This window comes from Salvelinus sp. IW2-2015, linkage group LG18, assembly GCF_002910315.2.
Source record: "Salvelinus sp. IW2-2015 linkage group LG18, ASM291031v2, whole genome shotgun sequence".
Lineage (NCBI taxonomy): Eukaryota > Metazoa > Chordata > Actinopteri > Salmoniformes > Salmonidae > Salvelinus > Salvelinus sp. IW2-2015.
Genome location: NC_036858.1, coordinates 24,880,817 through 24,893,282, shown reverse-complemented (window position 1 = coordinate 24,893,282; position 12,466 = coordinate 24,880,817). Strand labels below are relative to the sequence as shown.

General features: G+C 42.2%; 1 protein-coding gene across 1 annotated transcript in view; it reads left to right on the top strand.

Moving 5' to 3' along the window:
* Positions 1 to 12,466, top strand: part of wdfy4 (WDFY family member 4) — a 172,783-nt gene that overhangs the window by 124,929 nt on the left and 35,388 nt on the right. The window contains 4 exon segments of the mRNA XM_070448191.1: positions 781 to 931; positions 1,130 to 1,221; positions 5,928 to 6,152; positions 6,319 to 6,439. Of these exon segments, the coding sequence (XP_070304292.1) occupies positions 781 to 931; positions 1,130 to 1,221; positions 5,928 to 6,152; positions 6,319 to 6,439 (589 nt within the window).

The window sequence follows — 12,466 nt, the reverse complement described above, 5'->3', positions numbered from 1 at the left end:
TTTTTCAGCTCATTAAACATGGGACCAACACTTTATATGTTGTGTTTATATATTTGTTCAGTATATATTAAGCAAATAAATGTGGTAACATTACAAAACAAAAGAAGAATCCCATTTGGTTGTAAAAGCTGCTGATTTCCAGTCTAGGAATCCAATTGATGCTAATGAGAAGGTCTGCATATTTGATAGTCATCATCAAACAATAAAACAATCAAGATATTAGCTTGTTGAAAACACAGTGCTCACTTTTTCCTTCCAACCCCAGACTAGTATGTGCAGTTGCAGTAATATCTATAACTTGATTTATGTCCCTAACAGAGTTTAGCCAGTATGGGTGTTATTCTCATTGAATGAAGGTAATTGTTTTGCAGTAAATTACATTCCTCCTCATGGCATCTCTATCAGGAGGTTAGAGGATTTTATGGAAAAATTAAAAGCTTCAGTCAGCGTCTGGCAGATATTTCCTCTCTTCAACGTAATAKAATTAAATGTGTTTAATATGGTTTAGGTTACTTTATTAAATGTTTCTATTCCAAAGTTTGGTTTGCAATGAAAAACGCTGCATCTTCTGCCATTACGCACACAAGTGCACGCATGTGTGCACGCAAGAGCACGCGGACATACTGTACATTCTTACCCACTTATGTCAATCCAGCCACACAAAGGTACAGGTAGCTTAAGTAACAATGACATGCCTGTGTGAGTGACAGCTAAAGTTGATGTCTCTCTCTCTCTCTGTGTCTCTCTCTCTGTCTCTCTCCCTGTCTCTCTTTCTCTCAGGGAGGGTATGACATAGCAGAGAGGATGTTCCATAGCGTGAAGAAGGACTGGGACTCTGCCTCCAGAGACAACATGAGTGATGTCAGAGAGCTGATCCCAGAGTTCTACTACCTACCTGACTTCCTGGTTAACACAAACCACTTCAAACTAGGTGTGTATTGTGTGTGTGTGTGTATTGTGTGTGTATTGTGTGTGTGTGTGTGTGTGTGTGGGTGTGTGTGTGTGTGTGTGTGTGTGTGGTGTGTGTGTGTGTGTGTGTGTGTGTGTGTGTGTGTGTGTGTGTGTGTGTGTGTGTGTGTATTTGATCGGTGAATATGTATTCTGAAGATGGTTGTGTGTGTGTCTCCAGGCTGTATGCAGGACGGTACCACTCTAGGGGACGTTGTCCTCCCTCCCTGGGCTAAGGGAGACCCCCGGGAGTTCATCAGAGTTCACCGAGAGGTCAGTTGGCTTTCACGCATGCTGTTAGTTGTACACCAAACATATCTGATAGTCTGCCGACCATGTAAAGTTGCCATGAATACAAGTACAGTAAGATGAAACATTTACTGTTACATTTATATTTTTTGTATTTTTCACCTGAGAAACATTCCCACAAATACCCACAGTGCATCACCCCTGGAGAAGTTTAGGGGTTAAGTCCCTTTCTTGAGAGCACAATGGCTGGAGATAGCACAGGGATGGGGGATGTCAGTTCTTGTCATTCTAATTCTATATTTTTAGGACTGACTGCTCTCAGTGTGCTAGTGTTTTAGCTGTTATCCATCTTAGTGGAGACATCCCTTATTCTTTAGGCCCAGTCACTTCTTAACAATGTTAAAGAAAGGGGTAAACATTCATGCTGTCCCGTTAAGTTGGGCTCGGGGTTGAACCAGAAAGAGTGGAATTATTTTCTGCACTTAAATAGATAATCAGCTCTTGTTGTGCTCATCAAGAAATGCCTATTATAAATAGGTTAAAGGCTTGTTTTACTGTGTTTAAAACCACTGGCATTACAGGATAACAGGCTTTTCAGAGCCATTAAGAACACACACAATACACTCTCTCATAACTCTGTTACTACTGCCTGACACTCGGGATGAATGCCTGCTCTCTGTCTCYCTCTCTCTCTCTCTCTCATTCTCTCTCTCTCTTTTTCTCTCCTTTCACTCTCGCTATATTTCCTCCCCCTCCCCTCCACTCCAGGCCTGTATGGTCTTTATCAGCCTGTAATCTCAGAAAATCTCATATTGCCTCCAATTCCCACCAAATTAGCTGTTTTAGCTGCATGTTTTTTCCTTCCTGATATGCAAATGAACTCCATATGGAACAATATGAACAATAGAAAGCAGTAATGAGACTGAGATCTGTTGTTATTAAGGTCTCCTTAACGGAGACTTCTGGTCATAATGTCCACTATTTCTAATGTTCAAAACATGTCTCTAATTCAAGCTAATTCTAGGCAAATGATTCTGTAATTCTGTGATTCGGTCGTGATGAGAGTATTAGCTCACAACATTCTCCTGCTCCTCACTTTTAAATGGATTTATGTAGGAAATCACACCTGAGTAATCTGATAGATACTGGGCTTTCTAACGAGTTTCTGTTTCCTTTTTCACACTTTGAGTTGTAATTCAGAGGTTGTAAAAGGCTTAGATTTGTTTGTGTCTCATACTGTTGCAGATGAATGATGGTTTCAGGGTTAACTCTCCTATCTGAGTTGCTCCTGGTTTGTATGTGGCTAGAAGGTCCTCCTCGTACATTTTCATATATTCAACTATACTGTAAATGCCAGTCAACAAAGAATTGGATGTTTCTTGAGTGCATTTATATTACTGTGTGTGTGTGCGCTTGTGTGTGCGTGTGTCTGTCCGTCCGTCCATCCATCCGTATGTTCATACAGTGGTTGCTCAACTAAAACTTTTGAGATTATGCTGCGGGACATAGAGGTAATTTGTGGTTTAGTACAATACCMTGCGTCACTGCTTCAATGCTCCAGACCACCGCAAGGGGGAGTTAGAGCACTGATTATGCTTTTGGGTCCCAAGGCTGAGAACCATATAGATTGCAAAATAATTGGGAAGAGATTTTCAATGGCACGTTTTATGAATTGACACAACATTTTCCGTTCCCCCTGAACAATAGTGTAAGAATTCCTTGTCCTCTGTCTTGCACGCACACCCAAAAAAAGACACCTAGTTTTTYCCCCCTACTTGATCAGAACAAGCTGTTACTGGATTGTAGCGTATTACTTASTAAAACTGTTGTAACACTAAGGTTTTAATTCTAAGAGAAACGAAAATGACCTGGACCTGGATGCCATGTACAGTATTATAGTCTCTAAAAGGAAAAATATTACCACAGTCTCTTGCGCATGTCATTTTCCTTTTTTATAATGCATCCTTATTTACGAAGCGATTATTATTATTAGATATTCTCACAGTGCACATTTGTAAACCCCAAACTCTAAAAGTAATTGGAAAGGTAGATGCAAATTATTTGTGACATTGTGGTTACAATAAAGAATGTAAACAAGATGCTGTGTTTTTATTTACAGTAGTGATGGACAGCTGGAGGCATTTTGAAAACAGGTTTCCGAACGCCTGTTTTTCACATGTACTGTAGTACTGTAGCAAGTGTACTGTAGTACTGTAGCAAGTGTAGCCCATCATGCAAACAATGTTTCCTATTAGCAGGACAATAGACTCTTCATAGCCCGGCTACTGTAGGTGTGAAAATCCCCCAATTTGCAATGTATTCGATGCTTAAGTACTCTAAAGTGTTACATTTCTAACTCAAGACCTCATGCAACCACAAAATGTCGGAGAACCATATAGATTGCAAAATAGATGGGAAGAGATACCAACTCACATGGTTTATGAATTGACACACAACTCTTCATAGCCCAGCTGCTGTAGGTGCGAAAATCCCCCAACAGTTCTTCATCAACATCTTTATGCTTTCATTAATAAAATAAAGAGAAAAAATACATTCAAAAAGCAGATGTTTATTCAAACTACATTTTAGTTGCACTTCCCCCCCCAGCTCCACGACCCCAGGTCAAACCTTGCTGAGATGATCAATGTATTTGTTGCATTGTTGTATCGGCAATTTCTCAAGCCAAAACATCTTGATGGTCTTCACCAGTTGGGGCGGCAGGTACCCTAGTGGTTAGAGCATTGGGCCAGTAACCAAAAAGTTGCTAGATCGAATCCCCGAGCTGACAAGGTAAAAATCTGTCATTCTGCCCCTGAACAAGGCAGGTAACCCACTGTTCCTAGGCTGTCATTGTAAATACGGATTTGTTCTTAACTGACTTGCCTAGTTAAATAAATATAAAATAAAACCAGTTCATCTTTGCTTGTACTGTAGGCTTGGCAGAGTTACGGACTCATGTTTTCAGCTGATGCTGAATCAGCTGATGCTGATTTGATTTAAATCAGGAGACCTACACATGTAGAGATGAAATACATATTTTGAGATATACTGTAGGCCTACCGTAGGTGTTGTAGGTCTTTTATTTATTTATATTTTACAACATAAAGGTCTACTTACTCTGCTGGCGTCTTGAGCTAGTTTATGCCCTCATTTGCAATGCAAACCCGGGCGGCAGTGTGTTTTGGGTCATTGTCTGCATTTGGAGAAGAAAAAAATTAATTTAGCCTAACAGCCAACATTAGGTACAATAATATAAATATAAATATTTAGTTATGTTTAGGCCTATGTAAATAGGCCTAAACATAACAAAATATTGCTATAAGTTGTCCCTCAGCTGCTTGATTAAATCTTCCATCACCTCTGTGACAATGCTGCGGCCTGGTCCCTCTTTCTGTCGTTTCTTCAGTGTGCTGAAGTGCAGTAGCCTTCCAGATGACGAGTCCAAATCGAACAACTCAAGCTTCTTAGTAAAGGCCTCAAATTTCTCCACCATGTCCACGACTGTTTCCCTCTTCCTTGTAGCTGCAGATTTAACCCGTTTAAGTTACAGAATATATCCGCAAAAAAAGCTGTGTGTGCAGCTTGCGGTTAACATTTCAATGTTTCTGCGTCGGGCCTCTATATGGGTTGGAAAGACCACTGAAAGTTCTATGCTTAGATTCATAATTCGTCTGAGATTGAATTATTTGCAAAAAGCWATATTTTCATTAGAAATAAGACACACTGGCTTGGCATTGGGAAAAGATGGAGAGATGAATGCGTACATTCTTCTCTGGAACTTAGATTTTCATTATCCCCCTTTCTTCTTGATACTTTTTGAGAGCAACATTTTATCTTGCTATCAAGCAAATTGTTCTGAACAAATGTGGACGTTAAAAAAATTGTGTAGCCTACAGTAGTCTACGTAGACCTGTTTTTCCCCACCAATCAATGCACAGAGAAATAATAATAATTGAATAGAGACAGTGATTTTATGAGCGTAATCGGATCAAAATTATTAACTTATTGTCACTGAATTTATTATGCACTAATCATATRTGTTGAACATGCTACATTTGTAGGGTAGGCCAAATAATTGTGCTAATATTATATACTTATTATGTTCTGGCCCGCCATCATCCAATTGTTATAATAGGATTTGAAGCAATAGCCTACCGGGTAACTGTTTTAGCACCGTTTCACGCTGCTCTGAGACAAGCATGGGACTTGTCTTGATAAATCAATGAGATTTTTATTTTCACTGAATCGCTGTTTGGGTATTGGTTAGCCTACAATTACGGTGTGGAAACGGTCATGTTGTACAGTGCCAGGGTTTCGTTTTTCATTTTTCTTGGAATAGAAACACTATAATGTTAATCAAACTTTTTAAGTTAAATTTCAAATCAATCCCATATACTATGTTCTTACAAAAAAGTTTTTAAATTCTCTAGTACAGCCAATATTACAAAAAGTCATGCTTCTCAAAGATGCCCTCTCGTGGTCAAACTAGCACTAACTAGCATTAATGGCAACAATGGCTGACAATTAAATAACGTGCCATAGAATTCTGCGGCAGCCCGCAAGGTGTGTTGCAGTATGACACAAATTTTACAGGAAGAACCACTGTACGTGGGTGCATGGGTGCAATTTGTAAGTCGCTCTGGATAAGAGCGTCTGCTAAATGACTTAAATGTAAAATGTAAATGCATGTGCGTTTGTGTTGTATCTTACTATTTTGCTCTGTCCCCCAGGCTCTGGAGAGTGAATATGTTAGCTCCCACCTCCACCTGTGGATCGACCTGATCTTTGGGCACTGCCAGCAGGGAGCAGCCGCTGTAGAGTCCCTCAACACATTCCACCCCTACTTCTACGCACAGAGAGGGAAAAGGACAGGGGGGCAGGATGCACTCAGAGACCCCCTTATCAAGAGCACCATCCAGGGATACGTCAATAACTTTGGACAGGTTCCCAAACAGGTAGGAAGGATAGAAGCCTTGACAATCTACCATTACACATATCTTGGAGTTACTGGTTGTAGAAATTGGGTATATTTCAGTTGGCTCTTGGTTTGTGCCAGATTTAGCCAGTGATGGCCAAAGTGAGGGTTGTCTCTATGAATGACATCTACCCTTTGACCCTCAGCTGTTCAACAAGCCCCACCCTCCTCGTGCCGGCTCCAAAAAGGAGGGATCAGCACCCGCCCAGCCAACCCCTTTTTTCTTCAGACTGGACAAGCTCAAACCCTCCATTCAACCATTCAAAGGTAACGTTCCAACTATAACACTATCATAACATTACTCAAACCCTCTGTACCACTCTCAACACTGTCTAGCACTATTCAATCCCACACAAACCGTATCCAAGCACTTCCCTAACAATACCCCAAAACAGTAGAATCAGAAGTGCTGTGCTTTACTTTTCTGACTTTATTGTCCCTGTGGGGAAAAATAGTTTGCAGTACTATGTGGAAATCACAGAAGGCTGCTGAGAGGAGGACGTCTCATAATAATGAATGGAATGGTATCAAACCCATGGAAACCATGTGCTTGATGAGTTCGATCACCATCCCAAAAATTCAGTTCCAGCCATTGCTATGAGCCCGTCCTCCCCAATTAAGGTGCCACCAATCTCCTGTTGTTAATATTTAAAAGGCGTTACAAAGAACTAGACTTGTATACAGAAGCGCRAGCGTAAGCAGTGTGTGTACGCAAGAAAGACTCCTGTATTTAATCATTTTCATTCACCTTATTATTTCAAAATAACGTTTTTGTACCTCAATTATTTTATCTAACAGCGTTCCTCAATTATTTTATATACTAGATGGGCCAGGTCCATAGGGAGCAATAGGAAGAGGCTGGCTAGACACTCTTCATAGGGTAATTTACCCAGACGGACTTAGAAACAGCACACACACACACACACACAGATCTGCTACTAAGGACCTACAGTATGGAGAYGGACCCACCAGTGAAGCCTTGCATAATAATTGAAATAGCCATTCTRAAGGAGATGAGATGAATGTGTGTGTATGTTGAGGCGWTGCATACCTTCCTGCATATTACATCTCAGAGTGTTGTCTGATCAAGTAGCATGTAGAGATGAATAGAGAGAAGGTGATATTCAAGGATATTATTAAGGGTAATSCTGAAACATTCTCCAGGCTCTTTCTGCTTCCAGGGGATTTGGAAGGTAAAGGTGGCGATAGGAAAATAAATATTTTTCCCATCCAGGTTGGAGCAGATCAATTAAAGGCACAATTACAGGAAGCCAGATACACAAACATCCTGATCCTTATGAAAGTGTATGTGTATCCCCTAGGGCAGGTTGGCAGTGTATGGTCTGCAATGCAATATGGGATATTAATTTAATTTAATGAAATTCAGCAGAAGTTGGGGAACTCTTTAATGTGATGGTTTTGAAGTAGGACTGTTATTATTATTTTCCCAGGTAATTTGATCCATGTACTTGGTGGTAGGTGGCAGAGAATAAGTGTAGCCGATACTACGCCACCTAAGTTTACGAAGGAAATCTTTCCATAAAAATATAGCACAGATACAAACAATCTGGTGGGAGCTTGCAACCTGGTTCACACAGACTGGAGGCTGAGACTGAAATAACTTGAGGAGATTCTATGGAGTTAAAAAAAAAAATACCTTTATTTATTAAGAACAAATTCTTATTTTCAATGACGGCTGCCTAGGAACAGTGGGTTAACTGCCTTGTTCAGGGGCAGAACGACATATTTTTAGTCCAACCTCTAACCAATAGGTTACCTGCTGCCTGAAACGAGTTTTAGGGGAGTCGTATAAAGGCCACCCATAACATCCACATAACTGCAAGACAAAGAAAACGGGTGACAGTATGATTGTCTGAATCACTGAATAACTCGGTCTATCAGTCTATATTATATCGTYAGGAATAACAGCAATTCAATCGGCTCAAGGACTAAACCTACTCAAATCAAAATGGTGCCAAATACTAAAGAAAAAACAATTCAAATCAATAGCTAAATTTAAACTGTACTGTTATTTGCGTAACCCTGGTTCTGATAATATGTGTGAGATATCTCACTATGGGGATTTGCTTTAGTGGATTCTATAACTGAAGTACCAATCACAGTCTGTTGGAGACAGACAGACTGATCATTCTCTATCATGCCTATCTTCATTGCGCTCTAGCAGAGCAAGGAAACACAGTGAAATATCTCACTCATATTATCATAGAACCATGGTTATGCAAGTAAAGCTAAATTCTATTTGAAATATATTGTTTCGATATCTCACTATGGGGATATAGACTACCCCCGTATCGAGACATGCTCTCCAAAGCCAGACTATTTCCAACACTATCACCCTTCAGAAGCTCTGACACTAAGGAAGTATGCACCAACAAAAGTGCAGTGACATCCAGCAGGTAAAAAYCTCATAAATGTATCAGGTGTGGTTCAAATAGCCATAGTGAAAATCTATTGTTGAAGGAGATGCTTTTGGACCAGCGGAGGCTGCTGAGGTGAGGACGGCTCATAATAATGGAACAGAATTAATGGAATGGCATCAGCACATGGAAAGCATGTGTTTGTTGTATTTGATACCATTCCACTAATTCCGCTGCAGGCATTACCATGAGCCTGTCCTCCCCAATTAAGGTGCCACCAACCTCTAGGGTTTCGAATAGTGCCCAAGAAGTGGTCATACTTCTGATGGAATGAGCCCTTCCGGGCCGCAACCCTTGCTGTCATTCTTTCCAACATAACATCCTCCTYTACCCAAAAGGAAAGTGAGAGAGAGGCCTCCCCTTGCAGGTAGGTGCCCAAGAAACAAAGAGGTAGTTCTAGCTCTTCTCCAATACTCTCGCTCCATCCAAGTAAAAGCACATACTAGACACAAACAGAGGAGACGCTCCTGTTCCTTTTAAACAGGAAGAGCGCCTTGTGGGAAACCACAAGCTCTTAAGGCAAAAAAAGCATAGTTGTTGCTAACCTTGTGCATAAAAGGTGGGGTAGGGTAACAAGGTAACCTAGGAGAACCCGGGGCAACTGTAGGCACGAATTGTGGACTGATATGTCGTGCAGCTCACTCGCTTGCAGACGGTAAAGCAGCACAGAAGGAGAGGTGTTACCTCTCCGCACTTTCCAACGGCTGTCAGGAAGCCTCAAGCGCAATAGAAAAGTCCCAAGTCTGGGCTAAAGGGCTGGAGACTAGGCGCAAGCGATGCGCATACTCTATCAACGACATGCGCAGACCAGCTGGCTGGAGTGTTCAATCTCTCCCTATCCCAGTCTTCTGTCCCCACATGATTCAAGATGTCCACCATTGTTCCTGTACCCATGAAAGCAAAGGTAACTGAACTAAATGACTATCGGCCTTTAGCACTCACTTCTGTCATCATAAAGTGCTTTGAGAGGCTAGTTAAGGATCATATCACCTCTACCTTACCTGATACCCTAGACCCACTTTAATTTGCATATAGCCCTAATAGGTCYACAGACGATGCAATTGTCCCCATACTGCACACTGCCCTATCCCATCTGGACAAGAGGAATACCTATGTAAGAATGCTTGTCATTGACTATAGCTCAGCCTTCAATACCATAGTACCCTCCAAGCTCATCATTAAGCTTGGGGCCCTGGGTCTGAACCCTGCCCTGTGCAACTGGGTCCTGGACTTCCTGACGGGCCAGCCCCAGGTGGTGAAGGTAGGAAACAACACCCCCACTTCGCTGATCCTCAACACAGGGACCCCACAAGGGTGCGTGCTCAGCCCCCTCCTGTACTCCTTGCTCACCCATGACTGCGTGGCCACGCATGCCTCCATTTCAATCATTACGTTTGCAGACGACACAACAGTTGTAGGCCTGATTATCAACAATGATGGGAAAGACTATAGGGAGGAGGTGAGGACCCTGGCGGAGTGGTGCCAGGAAAATAACCTCTCCCTCAACGTCAACAAAATGAAAGAGCTGATCGTGGACTTCAGGAAACAGCAGAGAGCGCAGTGGAGAAGGTGAAAAGCTTAAAGTTCCTCTGCACACAGACAGTGTGGTGAAGAAGGCGCAACAGCATCTCTTCAACCTCAGGAGGCTGAAGAAATTCGGCTTGGCCCCTAAGATCCTCACAAACTTTTACAGATGCACAATTGAGAGCATCCTGTCGAGTTGTATCGCCGCCTGGTACGGCAACAGCACTGCCCACAACCGCAGGGCTCTCCAGAGGGTGGTGCGGTCTCCCCAACACATCACCGGGGGCACACTGCCTGCCCTCCAGGACACCTACAGCACCCGATATCACAGGACAACCAAAAATATCATCAAGGACATCAACCACCCGAGCCACGGCCTGTTCATCCCCCTACCATCCAGAAGGCGAGGTCAGTACAGATGAATTAAAGCTGGGACCAAGAGACTAAAAAACAGCTTCTATCACAAGGCCATCAGACTGTTAAATAGCCATCACTAGCCTGCACCTTAGAGGCTCCTGCCCTATATACATTGACATGGAATCACTGGTCACTTTATAAATGGAACACTAGTCACTTTAATAATGTTTACATACTGCTTTACTAATGTATATACTGTATTCTATTCTACTGTATTTTAGTCAATGCCACGTCGACATTGCTCGTCCTAATATTTATATATTTCTTAACTCYGTTCTTTACCTTTAGACTTGTGTGTATTGTTGTGAATTGTTAGATATTACTGCACTATTGAAGCTAGGAACACAAGCATCTCACTACACYTGCAGTAACATCTGCTAAATATGTGTATGTGACCAATACAATWYRATTTGATTTGATATAACCATACTGTGTAACTATCAGAGCCTGCATGACAGGCCAAGATGGTGGTTTAAACGGACTTTGGCAGAAATGATCTGTTCAGGTCATGTCACTTCTCAGAAGAGCATTACTAATTTCCACAGTGAGTGTAAAGAGTGGCGCTTTGATGATCTCAAGTGGCAGGTTTGTCGCATTCAGTCTTTACCTCTCATGGGCCACACTCAGAAGGTYATAGTGCTAGGTGAGGGTGGTACATTTTTCTGTGTGCATGGGACCGACGATCCTTGCGTAATGGCAACYGCCAGGGATGGTTGTAAGCAAGAGAGTGATATCCACCAACCATCTCCATCACCGAGGGGGCTTGAAGATGAGGGATAAGCCTGTTACCTCACTCTGCTACCATGAAGGTGTTTGTTTACAACCCTCATAGAGTAGTCGGTTCTAACAGACTGTGGAGTCAATCTGTATAGATGGGTGGTTAGTTGCAACGTCACAAAAACGATGTGCAACAGAAGTGAGCATGTTATTGTCATTCTGGATGGCCAGATTGCTAGCAAGAATGACGAGAACCTACCATGTGGGGAATCGTAAGTGGCTCATTTCAGCTTGTTTCATCTTGTTATTGATATCATGTCTTGTTCTGAGTGATTTCATGTCAATGCTAATATGGCTAAAATTCGCTAGCTAGCTAACCAACAACTGTAACAATGTATTTGAGAGATAACAAGTGCTTATTGTGCAAATGTTTTTGTCAACACAGACTGGTGCGCGATGACCATACTATTTACCAGGAGAGTTTTCATCTGTATTTTTCATCGCAGTATATTTACCACCACAAACCGATGCTGGCGCTAAGACCACACTCAACGAGCTGTATAAGGCCATAAGCAAACAAGAAAAAGCTCATCCAGAAGAGGCGCTCCTAGTGGCCGGGGACATTAATGTAGGCAAACTTAAATCTGTTTTAGCTCATTTCTACCAGCACGTCACATGTGCAACCAGAGGAAACAAAACTCTAGACCACCTTCACTCCACACACAGAGACGCATACAAAGCTCTCCCTCGCCCTCCATTTGGTAAATCTGACCATAATTATATCCTCCTGATTCCTGCTTACAAGCAAAAACTAAAGCAGGAAGTACCAGTGACGCGCTCAATACGGAAGTGGTCATATGATGCGGATGCTACGCCACAGGACTGTTTTGCTAGCATAGACTGGAATATGTTCCGGGATTCATCCAATGGCATTGAGGAGTATGTCACCTCAGTCACCGGCTTCATCAATAACTGCATGGACGACGTCGTCCCCACAGTGACTGTATGYACATATCCCAACCAGAAGCCATGGATTACAGGCAACATCTGTACTGAGCTAAAGGCTAGAGCTGCTACTTTCAAGGAGTGGGACACTAATCTGGACGCTTATAAGAAATCCTGCTATGCCCTGAGACGAACCATCAAACAGGCAAAGCGTCAATACAGGACTGAGATTGAATCGTACTACACCGGCTCT